A 17,916-nucleotide genomic window follows, 5' to 3' on the forward strand; every position below is an offset into this window, starting at 1 on the left:
CTGTTTTAGAAACATTCTCTTGGGCCGTTTTATCCCAAGTTTTTGAACGTCAATTTTAGGTCGCTCGGGGGTCAGTGGTGCCTCAGATTTCTATCACCACAATCCTTATGCTTATATGCTACATTAATGAAGTAGCACACAGTCAAATTGATATAATACTTAACCTTCTATCAATATTAAAGTAACATCAAGTCTAGATCTACTGTACCTGTAGTACTTGTAAATCAGACATCAACACCAGTATTAATGCAAACTTGTGATTTGCTCAGAGGTAGGGAGTGAATTTTCACGAGGACAACAAATGGCAATCAATTGCTACCCTACAGGCACTCAAGAGTGTACATGATAGTCTTTGTATGACAACATTAATATAGTGGACAATTTCTGCACTTTCTCCCACACAAGCTCTCTGATGGACGATGGTGAATCAAAGCTGACCATACCTGAGTTGAGCTCTGAAACCCAATTACAAATGAACAGACCCTCCATTGGGACCAATGGATTCCAGGTCAGCCACACATTGTGGGGGAACTGAGGGAAGGCTGCAATGAATGCCATCCAGAAAAATTCCCAACTCCATAGCCAGTTGGGTGAATGCTTCTCAGTGATGCTGTGGACCAACCAAAATTGAATTTCATCAGTGAGGGAAGTCCATGCTGCACCATTGAGGTGGTTAAAAGTAGGGGAAAGTGGAAGGTAAGGAAAATTTGTCTGTGAAATCTGTCAGCAGCAATGCATGACACCATATGAGCCACTTACATGTGACAGAGGTTGAAGTGGGGTATGAGGCATTGCATCAGAGGTGTGCAAAGATGGCCTAAGGTGTGAATATTCTTCAGGGACATGGATAGATATCTGCATAGGCTGTGAATGGTAAAATGTGTCAGTAGATGGTGAAAGAAATAGGTGCCTCACAATGCAAGGCAGTGCATCAACAATGTTCAAGTGGCCATCAAATGAGATTGAACAATTTACTGGACCAAGACCAATGCCATTGACACATTGGATGGTAGACACATTGATGGAGGCCGTAGCCATTCTGGTGGACATGGGGTTGGTGGTGTTGTTGATGGCACAAAATGCCAAACAGCAGTTGGTGTCAGTCACGTGACATCACTGCCACACTGGATGATCAGTGCATGATAACATATGCTCGCCAGCAGATGTCCAGCACCTTGTCAAGCTCCTTAAACTTCAAGAATTGGTTGTGAATGTGAGTTGAGCTTGTCAATTTATCCCCATCAATTCCCTTGTCAATAATTGAGTAGGAATCACACCCTAACTCAGTCTCAGTTTCAATAAAATCAACACTACTGATAAGCAGTTCAGTGGACTTGCAGATTACCCAGACAAGTCAGCTCATAAGTAGGTAATGGGCCATTTTTCATGTATGTATGTGTTGATGTACTCACCCCCCCAGGTTGCATTAATCTACACAAGTGTGTGTACCACCAGTCCCCACAGCACTTGATCAGATCCAGAGGGAGCCACACACCTGAGGGGGTGCAATTCCAATTGTGAGTAGTAAATTACTGTACCCTTCATACCTGCAGTGGTACATACCAGTGTACTACTCACAATTTCCTAGCTTTAATCAATTTACACAGTTACCTTTCTGCAAAATGCCCAGATATTCAGCAGAGCACCAGGCATTGGCAGACCCCAAAGGTGAGCTTGAACAGTACTGTAAGTTTGAAACTGAACTTTCAAATGCAGTGTTCAGGACTGTTCCTGGTGCAGACAGGGTTCAATGCCTGGTTTGTCCAGGGAAACATGGTGAATATTTGACAATGTGCCACTGTCATGTCCCTAAGCATGCCAGCACAAGCAAGCATCAGTCAAATCTGGTGGATGTTGAGGAGTCCCATGGAATGCATAGATCACTGGTATCACCTGAGCCAATGAATATCAGCTCACCCCCATTGCAGGTGCCTCCAGCTCTACTTGCAGATATTCCTGGCATTTCACTGTATGGAAGTGGGGGAGATGTGGATGGTAATGCCATTGATGTCATATGGGATAAAACACAAAAAACCATTGAGCTGACATCCACTGACTATTATGAGGAAATCATGGGGATGCTTGAGAGGGGAGAGTCATTATTCTCATGCCCATTGCCAGCATCAGGTGAAGAATTGGGGCCTGAGATGGATGCATGTTTTGATGAAGATGGAGATCCACACTGGAGTGATCTTAAATGTGAGGATGTGATAAGTATGTTTACCTTTGTCTTTAGGGGTCAAGACTAATATTTCTGCTGCAGCTCCAAACACTCCAAACCAATTTGTCTCACCAGAAGAAGTACCCACTGACTGCCCAACCTATCCATGGTCAAACATGATGGTATGAATTAAATTGTCTTATTCAAGATAATGAGTTGTTAAAGCAGTGGAGTTTACAGGAGTTTAGAACTCATCTACTGTTTAGCTCACCATGTCTGTGTTTCTCTGAGGTCCAGAAAAGAGCAATCTTAGGTTGGGCATGTGCCATTGGGGTAACTGGTATCCCATCTCTCTACAGTATGAAGAAAACATACCAAAGGATAAAGAAGTTGATGGGGGATCCAACTGAAAAGGTTACAGTGCCATCTGGCACAACATTTTACATGAATTCAGTTGCAAAATTAATTGCAATGGTAAGAGTATGAATCACTCATGCCCAGCCCAGTGCTAACTTGTATTTCATCTCAGGATTATTCCAACCCACTTACATGCCTTACTATGCAGGACTTCCCAGAGGAAGGTGAAGGAAAAATGTCTCAGGTTTATCATGGGGAGAAAATGCTGCATGGTCTTCCACAATGTCTTGCACCACCAGGTGTTACAGCAGTTTTCAGTACCGAGGGCACCGGCCAAACACAACAAAACTCATAGGTATCCTAGATAAAATATATATCTCAAATATTTCACTCAATTCTTGGTGGATCTGAAAGAAAATTTGATATTCTGAATCAGCATTATCAGCTCTAGGGGATGATGTAGAAATCATGATGAAATAGCTGCTATTTTGGACAGGAAAAAATACTTGGTCATTCTGAGCATATAACAACAATTGCAAGTGATTTACACATTTCTATGGCTGTAAATGCCTCTAGCCATGATCTATACACTGGTGGTGAGGGAACCATGGTGAAAATCCAGTGGTTTTTCCATTGTTTTGTACCAACAGAGAGCAATCTGCACTCCAAATGGTGCCAATCATGTAACAAAAATTGCTCACTCCACATTGCATATTTTTTTTACAAAAGTTTCAGATCCATAAAGCCCTTCAAAATACCTAGGGAACAGTATCATACAGAAATGCACTTTGTTTCACACTTGTTGAGGTAGTTGTCCATGCCTGTCTTATCTTTGTGTGTGAGTTGTGCATGCTGACTAATCAAGTCAGCTGCCTCGATGCGCAAGCATGTTTTTCTGTGGTACTGGCCTGTGAGCATGTGAGTGATTTCCATATGGCATGCAGAAGGCACTTTTCTAGTTGTACTTGCAGGCAATACTCTCGAGATCTCAAGCAGCGAATCATCTATCAAGCTCATGTACTTGGTCAGACCACAACTTCTATTGCCATTTCACTCGACATGCCACTTCGAGTCGTTCAACATGTCCTCAAGACATACCATGAAACTGGTGAAGTTGTCAGTGAACAACAAATGGATGGGTGCATACCTTTGATGTCTGAAATGGCAGTAGAGGTATGTCTAAATCATTCTAACATTGGAAATAGCATTGAGAGCTGATCATATCCATATCTTAGTTCATGCTGGCACTTCTTGAACATTCCCCCAACCTCTATCTTGAAGAAATTCAGCAACAATTACTCTTGCTTCACAACATCGAAGTCTCTATTGCAACAATATGGTGTACACTCAAACGTTTGGGTCTGTCTTCAAAAAAGGTACGACATATACGCTTTGATCTCAATTTTCAGACACTGACATCATCATATTTTAGCTTTCTCAAATTGCCAGTGAGCACAGTGAGGAAGCACGTCACGAGTTCACCATGGCAATTGGTGAAGACTCTCCTGACCACATTGTCTGTATTGATGAAAGCGCTGTGAATGTACTTACAATGTTTTGCCTGAATGGATGGAGCCATTCTAGTATGCGGGCACACAAGCGTTGCAACTTCATTCGTGGGACACGGTATGTATTCTCCATATGATGTTGCCTTCTTTACATAACACTCTTTCCAACAGATATTCCATCCTTCCAGCTCTGATGATGAGTGGGATAATTTACAGCCATATCAAAGTAGGCGTGTACAATGGCAATCACTTTCTCAACTATCTTTGTGGACTCCTTGACATCATGAATCCATATCTGGCCCCTCATAGTGTACTTGTGATGGATAATTGCAGAATCCATCATGTTGATGGTGTAGAAGAACTCTGCTGGGAACGGTATGTTTTTTTTTCTTTTTTTTTTTTTTCAGTACACAAACTCAAGTAACTATTACAGTGGCATCAAACTTGTTTATCTACCTCCATATTCCCCTGATTTGAACCCAATTGAAGAGTGTTTCTCGTACTTGAAGGCCTACATTTGCCACCATGGCAATCAGTTCCGTGCTATCATTGAATCTGGAGACAAAACACTTCCATATTTGTTTCTCTATGGCACACTTGATACAGTCACTCCAGAAGCTGTGCGTGGGTGGTTCTATAATGCAGGATATTTGTAGCTTTGTAGCTTGTGTCTGTATGCAACATGTATGTTGGTTGTCACACTGATGCATACCCGAAATTTGTGCAATGTATGCTTGCTATAACAATTACTGTGAAGGACATGATGTATGTAGGGAGTATCTACTCTACCCTTGTGTGTTTTTTGCATTCCACCTGCCGAACAGCTTGTGCAACCTCAGACAGTAAAAAGTGTGAATTCCTGAGGCTCATACCAAAGTCCTTCATGAGCTGTTCCTTGCTCAGGCTTCTAAGTTCATCAATGTTGTAAAAGTCCATCACTTTGAATTGTGGAATATAAACAGATAGTTTGTGCTTTGGAAAACTTGCATCGAGCTTGGTGAGGAAGTCAACGATCATTGGATATGTTGGCTGGGTGTCATAGTTGAGCTCACTGGGAGACAGCTCACCTCGCTTCTTGCCCATGGTAGGTGTCACTGGAGTTGCTGGAGCCTGATACACCAGAGGCATCATTGGGGGCATGGGGGGCATGGGGGGCATGGGGGGCCATCCATACATCGACATATAGGGACTGTTGAGGGGCATTTGTGTGGCTGATGTTGACAAGGTCTTGTCACTTTGTGGAGCATGGAATTCTGAAAATAGATCGCCTTTTGGTGGGGTCTTCAGCATGACTCCATGCATCTCATGTCCCTGTCACCGTCAGTAAATTGATCGATGTAGCCACTAACAATGAAACTTACAAGTGCGAGTGCCCACCCTCGATGCTGGTTGAATGTCAGGTTTACATGTTGGCCAGCATGGTTGATCTTGCAGTATTTGGAGGGACCACAATGCTGACACAACTTCAGTGACTTCTCCAGCTCCATGAGGGATTTGTTTTCCTTTTCAATCACAGCACTGTCTTCATCATCCACACTGGATCTGTCATTGTCAAGATCGAGAAGGGGAGGATTTTTGCCTTTTCCTGGTGGCTTCTTCTTGCCACACATTGCACATAGGGTAGACATATACTAGTTTTGACAATGAATAAGTATCATACTGACCACAAAACAATTTGAAACACACCTGTTCGCTAACAAGAATCTTGACTGAGACGACCGAGTCTTTCTTCTTCTTCCATGCAGAATTTACCTCCTCTAAGCATCCATCCCAGTCAGCTGGCATTCCAAGATTGATGGCATCATCCTTCTGAGCAGAAGTTGAGAGCTTGTATGAGAGTGTAGGTTTGCGTGCAAAATTCTGACACCCAATAGTGCTGTAGATTTCATCCAGGACCTCTGAAAATGGAGTCCATTGTGAGAAAACAAGGCGCTTGGATCCCTCATTTGCCGCTTGAGGCACCAGTAAAATGACATCTAATAAATCAGGGTAGTAAGGGGCGACAAGTACATTGCAAGATGAAATAACATACTTTTGTCAAGTTCTGGGGAGTTTTCCTTGCAAGATACTGGCTTGACGCTGAGCTGGATGGATTTTTGCTTGAGTGTGTCAACAGGAGAGTGTGCCAAAGTGCCATCAGTGTCATCAGGTGTGATACCAAGGCCATCCTTGTCAAGGTCAGGAGTTTCTGAACAAGGTGCCATGTCCTGGGAACAGATGGAGCTAGTGTCAGGAACTTGATTGATGGGAAAACTGCTTTGGGAGCCAGTTTTTCGCAGCCTGCGAGCACTCGCAGACTTTTTGTTACCCATGAGGAAGACATGTTGTGTGTGGTGTGTGTCTGGGATGAGGCTCATTAGTCAGCATGCACAACTCACACACAAAGATAAGACAGGCATGGACAACTACCTCAACAAGTGTGAAACAAAGTGTGTTTCTGTATGATACTGTTCCCTAGGTATTTTGAAGGGCTTTATGGATCTGAAACTTTTGTAAAAAAATATGCAATGTGGAGTGAGCAATTTTTGTTTCATGATTGGCACCATTTGGAGTGCAGATTGCTCTCTGTTGGTACAAAACAATGGAAAAACCACTGGATTTTCACCATGGTTCCCTCACCACCAGTGTATAGATCATGGCTAGAGGCATTTACAGCCATAGAAATGTGTAAATCACTTGCAATTGTTGTTATATGCTCAGAATGACCAAGTATTTTTTCCTGTCCAAAATAGCAGCTATTTCATCATGATTTCTACATCATCCCCTAGAGCTGATAATGCTGATTCAGAATATCAAATTTTCTTTCAGATCCATCAAGAATTGAGTGAAATATTTGAGATATATATTTTATCTAGGATACCTATGAGTTTTGTTGTGTTTGGCCGGTGCCCTTGGTACTGCAAACTGCTGTAAGGTTGGAAGCAATGCATACTTTGTTGATGAAATTTTGCAAAAAAGCAATGGGGCTTATTTTATTCCAACAAAGTTTTTCTGTGTGCAGAAGAATGCTGAGCAAGACCCAGAGATCCTGGCAATTGGCCATTCAGTTTCATGCACTGATGTAAGTGACCTGAGTTGTGATGAGCTGCTGCATGACTGACTGACACTGGATAGATTGGCTTTTCTGTTGATCCAGAACAAGTCATTACTCCCATCACAACATTTTTTTGTACCTTTACAGATATCCAGGCAAACAATGATGAATTCAAAAATGGCTTTACAGGTGAGTTTTTCCTTTTGGCATGTTTTTTATTGGTGGAAATGTTTTTGTAGAGTCCTCAGCATGCTTTGGAAAACTTATGCCAAATCCACTCCATATCAAGTCTGGAGGTTGTTTAGTGCTATCTGTCCCTCTCATCCTGTTCATGGATGATGTCTCAGGCAACATATCAAAACAATGGAACAAGCATCATGTTGTCTATATGTCCAATGCATCCATGCCAAGGGAAATGGTTGAGAAGGAATTTTGCATTCACTTTGTTACATCATCACCACATGCTACACCCTTGGAGCTCATGAATGGTGTGTCAAAATCTGTAAGGTGAGTACCAAATTGTGCAGAGTTCAATTGATTTCTGACTCTGTCATAATTAGGAAAACAATGGAGGAGGGAGTCATCACCTGGGACTGCAAGTACAAAGCAGAGGTCATGCTCATTGAATACAATGTTTTCATTGCAGGAGACAATCCAATGCAGGCAGAGGAGTGCAGCCATGCAGGACTTCATTGCAACTACTTCTGCGGGACATGTAATGTTGGTGGAACAAATCAAGAGAAGATGTCTGACTCTGGCTATATGAATCTATTTGAGGTGTGTACAGTCCATGTCACATTGGATGACTGACCTACTTTTAGTCCAGTGTGGTGAACTCTGCACCCCTGAAAGAACATTAGCAGAGATCAAGAAGCAGGTGGAGTTGGCTAAGCTGCCTGGGGGGACAGAGAAACTCAAGGGTGCAGTTGCCAGTTCTGGCATATGTGACCCAGTGTCAATGTCTATCATAAACCATTTATTGGAGCTTGGGAAGCAGTTGAGAAAGTGCAAGGCAGGAGTACCAGCCAAGCCTGAAGCAGAGGTTCAGGTGAAGCTGGAAAAGGAATTTGAACTGGCATTGGGTGGACTGTCTCTTGATGACCATATAAATCCACTTCTTGGAATGCCTGGTGTCAACATCCATCAGGATACACCCACAGAAATCCTCCACACTATTCTTCTTGGTATTGTTAAATACTTCTGGGGACTGACTACCTATATTCTTGAGAAGGCCCAACAACTCAACCTCTTCAAGGCACATGCTGGAGTCCATTAACAAAGATGGTCTCAACTCACCTACACTTGGAGCAGAGTATATTTGTCATTACAAGGGATGGACTTATTGGAAAGCACTTCAAAAGCCTTGCTCAGGTCATGCCATATCTAATATATGACCTTGTCCCACAACATGTCTTGGATGGCTGGACAGTGATTGGTGAATTGATTGTACTCCTATGGCACACAGCCATTGATGATGTGGATGAATACTTGGTGAGTGCACTGATGCATTGATTGTTCATGGCATTAATAAATTTCAGGCAACATTAACTCACACAATTCAGAACTTTCTCAGCATTAGTGCCCAGTGTGCTCCCAGCATCCTGATTACCAAGGCCAAGTTTCACTTCCTTCTCCATCTTCCTGACTACATTCGATGCTTTGGGCCTGCAATTCTATTCTCCACTGAATGATATGAATCATTTAACCATGTCTTCTGGTTGGCATCAATTTATAGCAATCAACAGGCACCAAGCCATGATACTTGCCAGCATTTTCAGGCCAAGATATTATCAAACATACAGGTCACTGGGGGGCATTGGTATGATGAGAAGATGAAGAAATGGGTGCATGCAGGGGAGCACATCACAACATTCTTGAAAGCACATCCAGAGCAGTCCCATTGGTTAGGATTGCCCAGTTCATCTGAGAAATCACCTGGTAGGCCTTGCCTATTTGCTGTAGTATTGACATATTCACTCAGTGCTTGACAGGCTATGCACAATTACCTAACAATTCCAGGGGACCAAGGAAAGAGAAGCAAGATCTCCCCATGCATTCAGTGGCACCTGACTTTATCTGCAACCATCAACATGCCTGGTGAGGATGGTCAAGTGTCAAAAAGAAGTAGCCTCTACTATAAATGCCCAGCATTTACTACTAGTCAGCCTTGATAAAGCAGATGTTGGAAGTCATGTTGTTGTTAAGCATAACAGCTTGAAAAAAGCTCCTGAAGACATGGGGGTAAGCATATTCCAAGGAGGCACAACCATTGCTGATAAATGTCTTCAGCTTTGTGTGGCTATGGTGGATGAAATCCTTGTTCCGCATGGGAAACACCATGCACAACATATTGCTGTGCACTGTTTTAAATTTTTGCCTGAACTTCATCCAACCCTTCATGTGCCACAGCTCAGGGTTCCAGAAACTATCCACCAACTCATAGTCACTCCAGAGGTATGTAGATTGTTGGAGTTATTGTTACATGGTACTCATCTTTTGGAAGGATATATTGTCTGTGGTCAATGTGCAACATGACTGCATGGCAGAGGGGAAAAACTGCAAAGAAATGCAACATGTGCCTGTTCAACAAGAGCATGTTGAGACAACAAAGATGCACCTCACTGTTGTCCATGCATCAACAAATGCTTATCTCCTCAATACTCATGCATTGCACAACTATCAGTTCATTTCTGCTGTCATTCCAAAGGCTCTCCACAGTCAAATTGACTCTTCCATTGTTGTTGACCATCACTCACTATGACTGAATGCAGCCAAAGTTGTGCATAGTCAAAAAAGGGGAAATACCAAGGAGGCAGCTATTGCTGAACATGGGAACAAGGAAACCCCTGTGACATCTACATCAGTAGCAGGTTCTGTAAAATCAACAAGGCAAAAAGGGAAGGGGAGGGCAGAAGAATCAGTGGTTGAAAAGGAAGGGCCCAGGAGTGATGGAATGAACACTGCAGATAGGAGCCATAGTGGAGAACTCAATGCCATGCTTACTGCACCTGCACATTCTGCAACCAACCTGGGCTATAGAATGTTGCATATACCACAGCAGCCAACCCATATGGCATGGCCTTCACAACACCAGTCATCACACCCACCAGCCCCCCCCCCCCCATGCACCCCCCTGGATGGCCTACCCACAGTACCATCCAGGACATTTGCAAGCCCCCCAGCAAAAATTACCAGACAATCCCCACCATGCACTTACTGCAGTGGTGGGCCACCCACAGCACCAGCTTGATCCTAGGTCCTCAGCTGCCCAGCAGGGGACTTCAACTCATAGTAGATCTTCTGCAACAGGTGGTATCCCAGCACATTTTTTACATAGCTTTAATTTAAATGAAGGGGGATAAGTTTGTAGTTCCCATAAATTTGTAATGTATATTCATCTCTCCATCTGTGCATGTGATGTGACAACTTGGCACAGTGTGTGTATTCAAATTTTCAACACTGTGGCAAGCCTTGACTTGTGCCACCACTTCCTGTCACTGCCATGTGCACACAACCAAGCTTGCTTTCACAGTATCAAATGCTCTCAGAGGGAAATTCAAGCCAGCAACAAAATGAAGCAAATTCTCAAAGTCAAGCCACTGGCAAGTCCTCTGATGCTGGCTTCTGTCCCATCATGTCCTGGGATGATCTGGATGACAAACACTCCCAATCTCTCTCCTCATCAGTTGGTAGTAGGCATCCATGTTCTGACTCTGCAGAAAACCAAGAGGAAGTGAAACACCATCGCCTCTCTGCAGATCAGGTCTGTAAAGACAAGGGTTTGCCTGAAGGATCCCTGGCAACATTTTCAGAGGTATGTTACAACTCTCAGCAGTCTTGAAAAGTCATCGTTAACAGCCATACAGCTTGAAGATCCAAAGCTCATGATGATCAGTCTCATGGGTACATTGATTGCCTCCTCTGAGGCACAATAGCAGGCAAAGGTGCATGAATACATTGGATCTCAAGACTATGAGTCTGTCATGAAAGACTGCCTGCAAATTTGTCTCACTGCTCCAAACCTAACAGCTTATGTCAGTGGTTTGGCAGACTGGGTCTTCATAAGTTTTTATTTGTATTTATCCCACATCACCAATTTGAGGAGCAGGCTTGTGCCAAGCACCACCCATCAATTTTCAATTTACCATCATCAGCTTTCCAGAATACAGAACTTTCCAACAAGATCAGTGTCTTCATCAAGGAGAATTTGACAATGCAGCAGAGCATCATGAAGCAAAAGGTCAGGTCTAGATCCAACCAGAACAATTCATTACACTGACTGTGCATGTGTGCTAGATCTCTAATAGCATTACAAACAAAGCAAATATCTCAGTTCTTGCAAGGTCACTGATGGACCTGGGTCCCGAAATCACCAAAGTGCATTGGGCAAGGTTCACTTTTCTGGTACATGTCCCCCCTTTTGAGCATACATATACTGACCTGCAATGTTCCCCAGTGCTCCTGCTTCATCAACTTTCAAACAGTCATTGAAGAATCCAAGGCAGTGAGGGAAGCTGTAGGTGATGAGGGCATGAATGATGAAGAACAACTGGACACTGAGCACACCTGGAACATGACCAACTTCTGGAAATATGTCGACTGTCTTGTGCAAGAGATCATAAAGGAAGCTTGTAATGAAGGTACACCAGCAGAATGTCAAAGATTCGTAAACACATTTGCACCTTTTTCCCCCCAATCCTGTCACTTGCAACTCAAATGTCCCAACAGGTTTTATCACAATGCTTTGAAGTTGGATCTGCTGCAGTTCCCTGCTGAGGATGACAATCTCACCCCTCCATTTGAATGTGTCACAATCAAATGGCACAAGGTTCTCCAGGGCACCATGGCATGGGCTTAGATACCCTACTCCATAGCTTGGCAAACTTTGTATCATAATATCATCATTGAATGTTGATTAATGATATGCATTTCTTAAGACTTATACATTATATGTGTGCAACCCAAGCCATAGCAAGTCATCATTTGTAAGGTATGATTCTCAATAACAACACAATGAACCCATGTAGGCTATTTGACATTTATTTGCATGTTCTCTATTCAATGGCTATAGATATTATGCTAATAAAGTACTACATTGGACCCTCCAATTATATAAACCTTGTCAGTATTTGAATGTAATTCATAACAGTAGACACTACATTCTTACAGTGTTATAATGGACTATGGCCTGAACCTCAAGTTTACCTCTGGTCTCATGCTGTGGCAACATTAAGTGTGGTGATGCTACATCATTCCTTTTGAGGGCTCCCCTCAGTCCATACAATGGGACCCATTTCTGTTATTTACCTGGTCTATAAAGTATTTGACAAAAATTCTAAATGAGGCATAATACACTACCTCACATGAATATACACCCCTCTTGACCTAAATTTGACCCCCCTGCCACTTAGCCATGTGGAACATGGTGGGTTGTCAGATGAAGTGGAGCTGATGATCAGCATGGAGGTGATGGTGACTTTCAACATCACAACAGATCTTGACATGGCAAATGGTGCATGAGGTTGGGTGGTTAACATTGTCCTTGACTCGAGGGAGAGTGTCGAGGGGACAGCCAACAAGGTCATTCAGCTGCAATATCCATCACTGTATGTGCTTGTGGAAATGAAATGTACCAAAGCCAGTACACTGCCAGGGCTAGGCAGTGGAGTGCTGCCGGTGACACCTATCTGTAGAACATTCACCATCACAACAGCTGGGGGGAAAAGATCCACAATCTCGCGAGTACAGTTGCCCATAATGCCTGCATATGCTTTCACAGATTATTGCACCCAAGCACAAACTGTCAAACACTGCATCACGGACATTGGCACACCTCCCACAGGACAAATAACCCCATTCAACACATATGTGGCACTGTCTCATAGCTGAGGACATGAGACAATCCACCTGCTAAGAGACTTCAACATACAGCTTTTCACACAGCACCTGAGTGAATACTTGCAGAGAGAGGATGAATGTTTGGAGAAATTGGACATTGACATGAAATGGTGGTGGGAAGTGACAGAGTCCTCCAGGAGTGTATACAGATGATTACATGCTGGCTCATGAGCATCTGTAGAATACAGTTTATTTCCTTAAGTGTCCTGCACTGCCAATGTGGCTGGTGGCATTTCCTGCACAGAGTTGTTGGAGAGGCATGTGTGCGGATGTTGAAAAAAGCATCTCAATTTCAGGCTGGAGTGACCTTGTAAACAAGGTGACCATAATTTCCAGAAAGGACATGAACATCTTCACCCCCTCACCTATGACTCAGCTACTCTGGATAATGCAACTCCACTAGCACCTTAGGTTGCTGGCCAAGGCAGCCCTGTCTTGAAGGTAGGCCAAGATGAGGGACCTAGGAAGGAGACTACAGTAGTAAGTCAGTAAGGTAGCTATTAATTAAAAAAGGAGAACAGTTACCACAGGCTTCAGTTAGAAGAAGTCTGAGGTACACCTGAAGGAAAAACAAACATCCTAAGTGCGAAGATTTATTATGTAAGCTTGTATGATGTAAGCAAAAGTCAGGTAGAGGGGACAACACTTCAACACACCCCCTCAGCATAACAAGACTTAGGAAATAATACCCATACCAGAAGAGAAATGCTCATGCTTCTTGCATGATAGCCCCTTGGTGAGTACATCAGCCACCTGCTCATTCATAGACACATACTGGACTGCCAAGTCTCCACTCTCCACCTTTTCATGAATAAAATGATGACAGATTGATATGTGCTTGGTGTGATCATGAAACATGGCATTAGCTGTCAGTGTTATCACAGATTGATTGTTGACTAGAAGGGGAGTTGGTTGTATGATCTTGACTGCATCTAGTTCATGGAGTAAGGTGTGAACCCAAAGAAGTTCCTTTCCAGCTGCTGAAACAGCCATGTACTTGGCCTCTGTGCTTGACAGAACTACAGAGGTCTGTTTCTTTGAAGACCAGCTTACAGCTCCACCAGACAGGGTAAAGATGTAGCCTGAGACTGAGCAGTGGTCATTAACATCTGTGGCCCAGTCCACATCAGCATAGCCAATGAGGGAGCCTGTCATAACCATGTCTAGACCACCCTAGACTGGCTCTACCCCAGTCTCAACCAGTCTCACCCAACCCCTGCCCTGGTCCTGGCCTTAACCCTTCAACCTAGATATGTGTTAGCTTGTGAGGCACTGCAGGGCAGTGCCCAATCGAGTTGTCTGCTCAGTTGGTACTGGACTGATGTAATACCTGGCCCAGCCACAGGTCCTGCCCCAGTTCCCAGCAAATCCTTTGTTCATAGCTTTGCTTGATAATATTCTTTGTAACATTACTTACCAATCAATTTACCAACCATTGCTGTACCAGTGCAGACTGGTCTCTGGTGCTATGTTACACTTACTTTACCTTTAGTATTTAAGCCATAGGAAAATCTGTTTAGCCTCAGTCTGAAATCAACTTAGTCTCATCTTAACCTGGTCCCCTCTGTTCTCTGTCTCCTGCCTCTCAACTGGACTATGGCCCATGCAAGGGAATAGCACTGCATCTTCAGTCACTAAGTCCAACAGTCCAAACCTCTAGTATCTTGTCTACCCCCCTGACCTTCAACTGGACTCCAGATTGGCTTTGGACTGGTGATGCACTGGACTTAACAGAGCCACCAGGATCCCTTGTGTACTGTAGATGCACACTTGAAGTTTTGTGTAGGTACCAGTAGACTTGCTTCAGCACAGACCAATGTCAGTCTCCAGGGGTAGCAGCATGCCTGCTGAGTACACCTACAGTGAAGGTGAGGTCAGGTTGTGTTGCCAACATGGCATACATCAGCATGCTGAGTGCTGATTGATACAACTGAAGGTCACATGCAGAGGCATCAAGTTTTTCAAGTTTTAGGTTTTGCTTGATGGGTGTGGATACTGTCTGGCCATCCTGCATGCCTATGCACTTGAGAATCAACTCTATATAGTGACATTGGGAGAGTTCTATTGTTCCCTTGTCACAATCTTGTATAATCTCCATCCTGAGTATCCAATGAGCTTCTCCCAAGTCCAAGAGGTCATACTCAGCTGACAGTTGGGTTTTTAGGCATTTGATGGCTTCACAGTGTCACACACCAAAGGTGTTTGGTGATGTGGACATGGATACTACTGATGAATGGAGATGAAGAATAGAGCCCTCATGCAAAGAAGGACAGCCAGAAACATCAGCAGTCATCCCTCACACAAGAATGAGTCATCAATGCCAAGAAAAAAAGAAGGAAGTGAGTTAAGCACCAACAAAAATTCTTAAGCACCTGTGTATGGCATTCCAGTTTTCAACATATCTCCACCATTTCCGCAGATACTGACACCATTCCCACACTTGCTTATAGTGCTCAGCTGCATGATCCTACCTTCCAAAATTGGGAAGGATCTGCACACTCCACATGTTTCTACAGCACTCCCTCCAAAAGATGCTCATTTTGCTAATTCTTCTGATATGGCTGCCTCTGCATCAATCATTTCACTTGTCCCTTTCACTAGGGACCATCACTACATATATCTACCAGGAGTTCCTACCAGCTTCTGTCCTGAAGCATCCTGGTGTATCCCATCCTCATCTGTGATCAGTGCTGCCTCTCTGTCATCCCACCTTGGCCTAGAAGTGGTCTCTTTGAGATGTGACATGCACAGCCTCCCCCTAATGTGATTCCAGTGCACTTTTCCAGTTTCTGACATTACTTGACTCATATTTTGAAATTCTGACTGTCCTTGACTCACCTATTGCCAATACTTACCAATCTTTGGACCTTGCTTACTGATTCTTCACATTCTGGCTTACTTGTCCTTATCAATGCTTTCTAAGACAATTACCTACCACTTACATTCCTTACTTATCAGTTACCAATCACTTACCAAGCATTTACACCTTGTTTTCCATAGGCAACACCCCTGTACTGTATATAAATCACTGTACTTAGAACAGAAGAAAGAAAACATCAGAGAGAGCCCCTCTTGCTTGCATTTTATTATCTTTCAGTAATTCATTCAGCAGCTTCAATAGTTGAGACTTTATTAAGGGTCTAGCTATTGTCTACTTCACCTATTGACATCTATCATCAAGTATCTTCACATCCAGACCTTCCTGGGCTCAGATTAGCTTGGGACATTGAATTAAGTCATCATTCATTCTTCTGTAGGCTGACAGCAGTCTACCCCATTGCAATCCTCTCACATTCTTGCTCCCTCTTTGTCAGGAGCACCCCCAATCCTCAGTACTTGTCTTCGAGTGTTGTAGCTCACAAAATCCCACCCAAATAGAAGGTTCTACCATCTAGGTACTGTGCAGGCACACCACCACTCACTTTCATTGTCTTTTGTGTTGGTTTTGGTTGGTTTTCACCACTGAACCACACTTTGACTCACAGCAGCTCTTTGACAGAATTAGTTTATCATCAACATACACAGCTATGATGATTAAGACACTATCTTCAACCTTGAAAAACAGACTATGGTCTGCATCACTGTGCATGAATCCAAGTGACTTGAAAACTTCTCAAAGTCTCATATACCAGAATTTTGGAGCTTGTTTGAGTCCATAGAGCACATGATAAAGGCACCAGATGATGTCACTAGAGTCTCAAAAGCCTGGTGGAGGATGAAGGTGAATTTCTTCCTTGAGTTTGCCATTCAAAAAGGCAGACTTCATGTCCATCTGATGAACTTTGAGATTGTACTTAGCAGCAAGGGCAAGTAGGATTCTTATCATAGAGAACTTGGCTATGGGTGCAAATGTCTCCATGTAGTCAATACCATGCACCTGCATGAATCCTTTTGTGATGAGTCACATCTTGTATTTATCAATTTCACCTATCAGTCCTCATTTTATTTTGTAGACCCATTTCAGTCAATGATCTTTTGATCAGGTGGCTGAGGAACCTCCTCATATAATCCTATATTTCTAAATGTCATGAGTTCATTGGCCATGGCTGTGTACCAGTGATCAGTGTCAGGATGACACATTGCCTCTGCAAAGGTCACTGGTTCATGGTCACATGATGTGTTTGCTTGGTAAGCATTGTGGTGTTGCTGATTGCCATGAGGCCTATCACCACTTTCACTCACCATTTCCATGCTCTCTGGCACTCTCTCACCACTTGCACCACCTTCATCCCTTCCCACAGCATCCCCTGCCACAGGTAGTGTCCATCATTCATAGGCATTGACAAAATAACATTGATCATCATCTTTTACAGGCATTTTTTGAATTCTAGATGATCTTCAGACACCTGGAGGTGGGATTGGGACTGTATATGGTCCTGGAGGTGGCCATGATGACCCAGGGCATTGACTAGGCATAGGCATCACCTGCCACCTTTGTTCCAAGGTGCATTTGTCCTCATCATTCCCATGGTTCAACTCACTAACACCTTTTTCACTCTGGACTTGAACTCTGGGCTCAGGCATTGAAACATCCTGATCATTTGCAATCACCTCATCGCCATTAGTAGCTGTAGTGTTGTCTAGGTCCCCCAGTCATGTACTAAGTTTTTTTCCTCCTTCCAAGGCCACATCCGAGCTGTCAGAGCCACTATTTTCCTCTGGTACTTGTGCCCTTGAGCATTCTGATTGCAAATGTCATGTTTACCAGTTTCTCCTACCTCTGTTGACACACCAGAATACAGTGCCTCTCTGGGAGAGGTGACAAAGACATAGAACAGATCTCTCAGTCCTTGCCCAGAAAATGGGCTGATTGCCTTGAGACTCCATGACTATGCTTGTTTGTGCATGCAAATGATGATGGCAGCCTCATCTTCCCCCCTCAACATTCAACCATAATTTCCAGAAAGGACATGAACATCTTCACCCCCTCACCTATGACTCAGCTACTCTGGATAATG

General features: G+C 43.5%; 5 protein-coding genes across 5 annotated transcripts; 4 read left to right on the forward strand and 1 right to left on the reverse strand.

The window, feature by feature from the left end:
• Positions 1–71: 71 nt before the first annotated feature.
• On the reverse strand, positions 72–1,050 carry F5J12DRAFT_784828 (uncharacterized protein; the record flags this gene model as incomplete). Its single annotated transcript, XM_051743116.1, has 4 exons — positions 72–118; positions 444–711; positions 760–864; positions 916–1,050. 4 exons carry the CDS (start codon positions 1,048–1,050, stop codon positions 72–74), a joined length of 555 nt encoding a protein of 184 aa, XP_051597463.1.
• Positions 1,051–2,404: 1,354 nt separating this feature from the next.
• On the forward strand, positions 2,405–2,647 carry F5J12DRAFT_724663 (uncharacterized protein; the record flags this gene model as incomplete). The annotated part of the gene is made up of 1 exon (XM_051741549.1): positions 2,405–2,647. A coding segment is annotated over one exon (243 nt), but the record flags the coding sequence as incomplete, so codon positions are not given.
• A 4,801-nt stretch (positions 2,648–7,448) lies between these two features.
• Positions 7,449–8,336, forward strand: F5J12DRAFT_895399 (uncharacterized protein; the record flags this gene model as incomplete). Its single annotated transcript, XM_051747823.1, has 3 exons — positions 7,449–7,567; positions 7,621–7,837; positions 7,887–8,336. 3 exons carry the CDS (start codon positions 7,449–7,451, stop codon positions 8,334–8,336), a joined length of 786 nt encoding a protein of 261 aa, XP_051597465.1.
• A 1,206-nt stretch (positions 8,337–9,542) lies between these two features.
• F5J12DRAFT_724714 (uncharacterized protein) lies at positions 9,543–9,821 on the forward strand (the record flags this gene model as incomplete). Its single annotated transcript, XM_051741556.1, has 1 exon — positions 9,543–9,821. The coding sequence occupies one exon, from the start codon at positions 9,543–9,545 to the stop codon at positions 9,819–9,821; it is 279 nt and encodes a 92-aa protein (XP_051597466.1).
• An 873-nt stretch (positions 9,822–10,694) lies between these two features.
• On the forward strand, positions 10,695–11,918 carry F5J12DRAFT_895400 (uncharacterized protein; the record flags this gene model as incomplete). The annotated part of the gene is made up of 6 exons (XM_051747824.1): positions 10,695–10,874; positions 10,927–10,963; positions 11,030–11,094; positions 11,169–11,300; positions 11,357–11,464; positions 11,517–11,918. 6 exons carry the CDS (start codon positions 10,695–10,697, stop codon positions 11,916–11,918), a joined length of 924 nt encoding a protein of 307 aa, XP_051597467.1.
• Between the last annotated feature and the right edge of the window lie 5,998 nt (positions 11,919–17,916).

This window comes from Pisolithus orientalis (assembly GCF_024613125.1).
Source record: "Pisolithus orientalis strain OTSU chromosome Unknown F5J12scaffold_29, whole genome shotgun sequence".
Lineage (NCBI taxonomy): Eukaryota > Fungi > Basidiomycota > Agaricomycetes > Boletales > Pisolithaceae > Pisolithus > Pisolithus orientalis.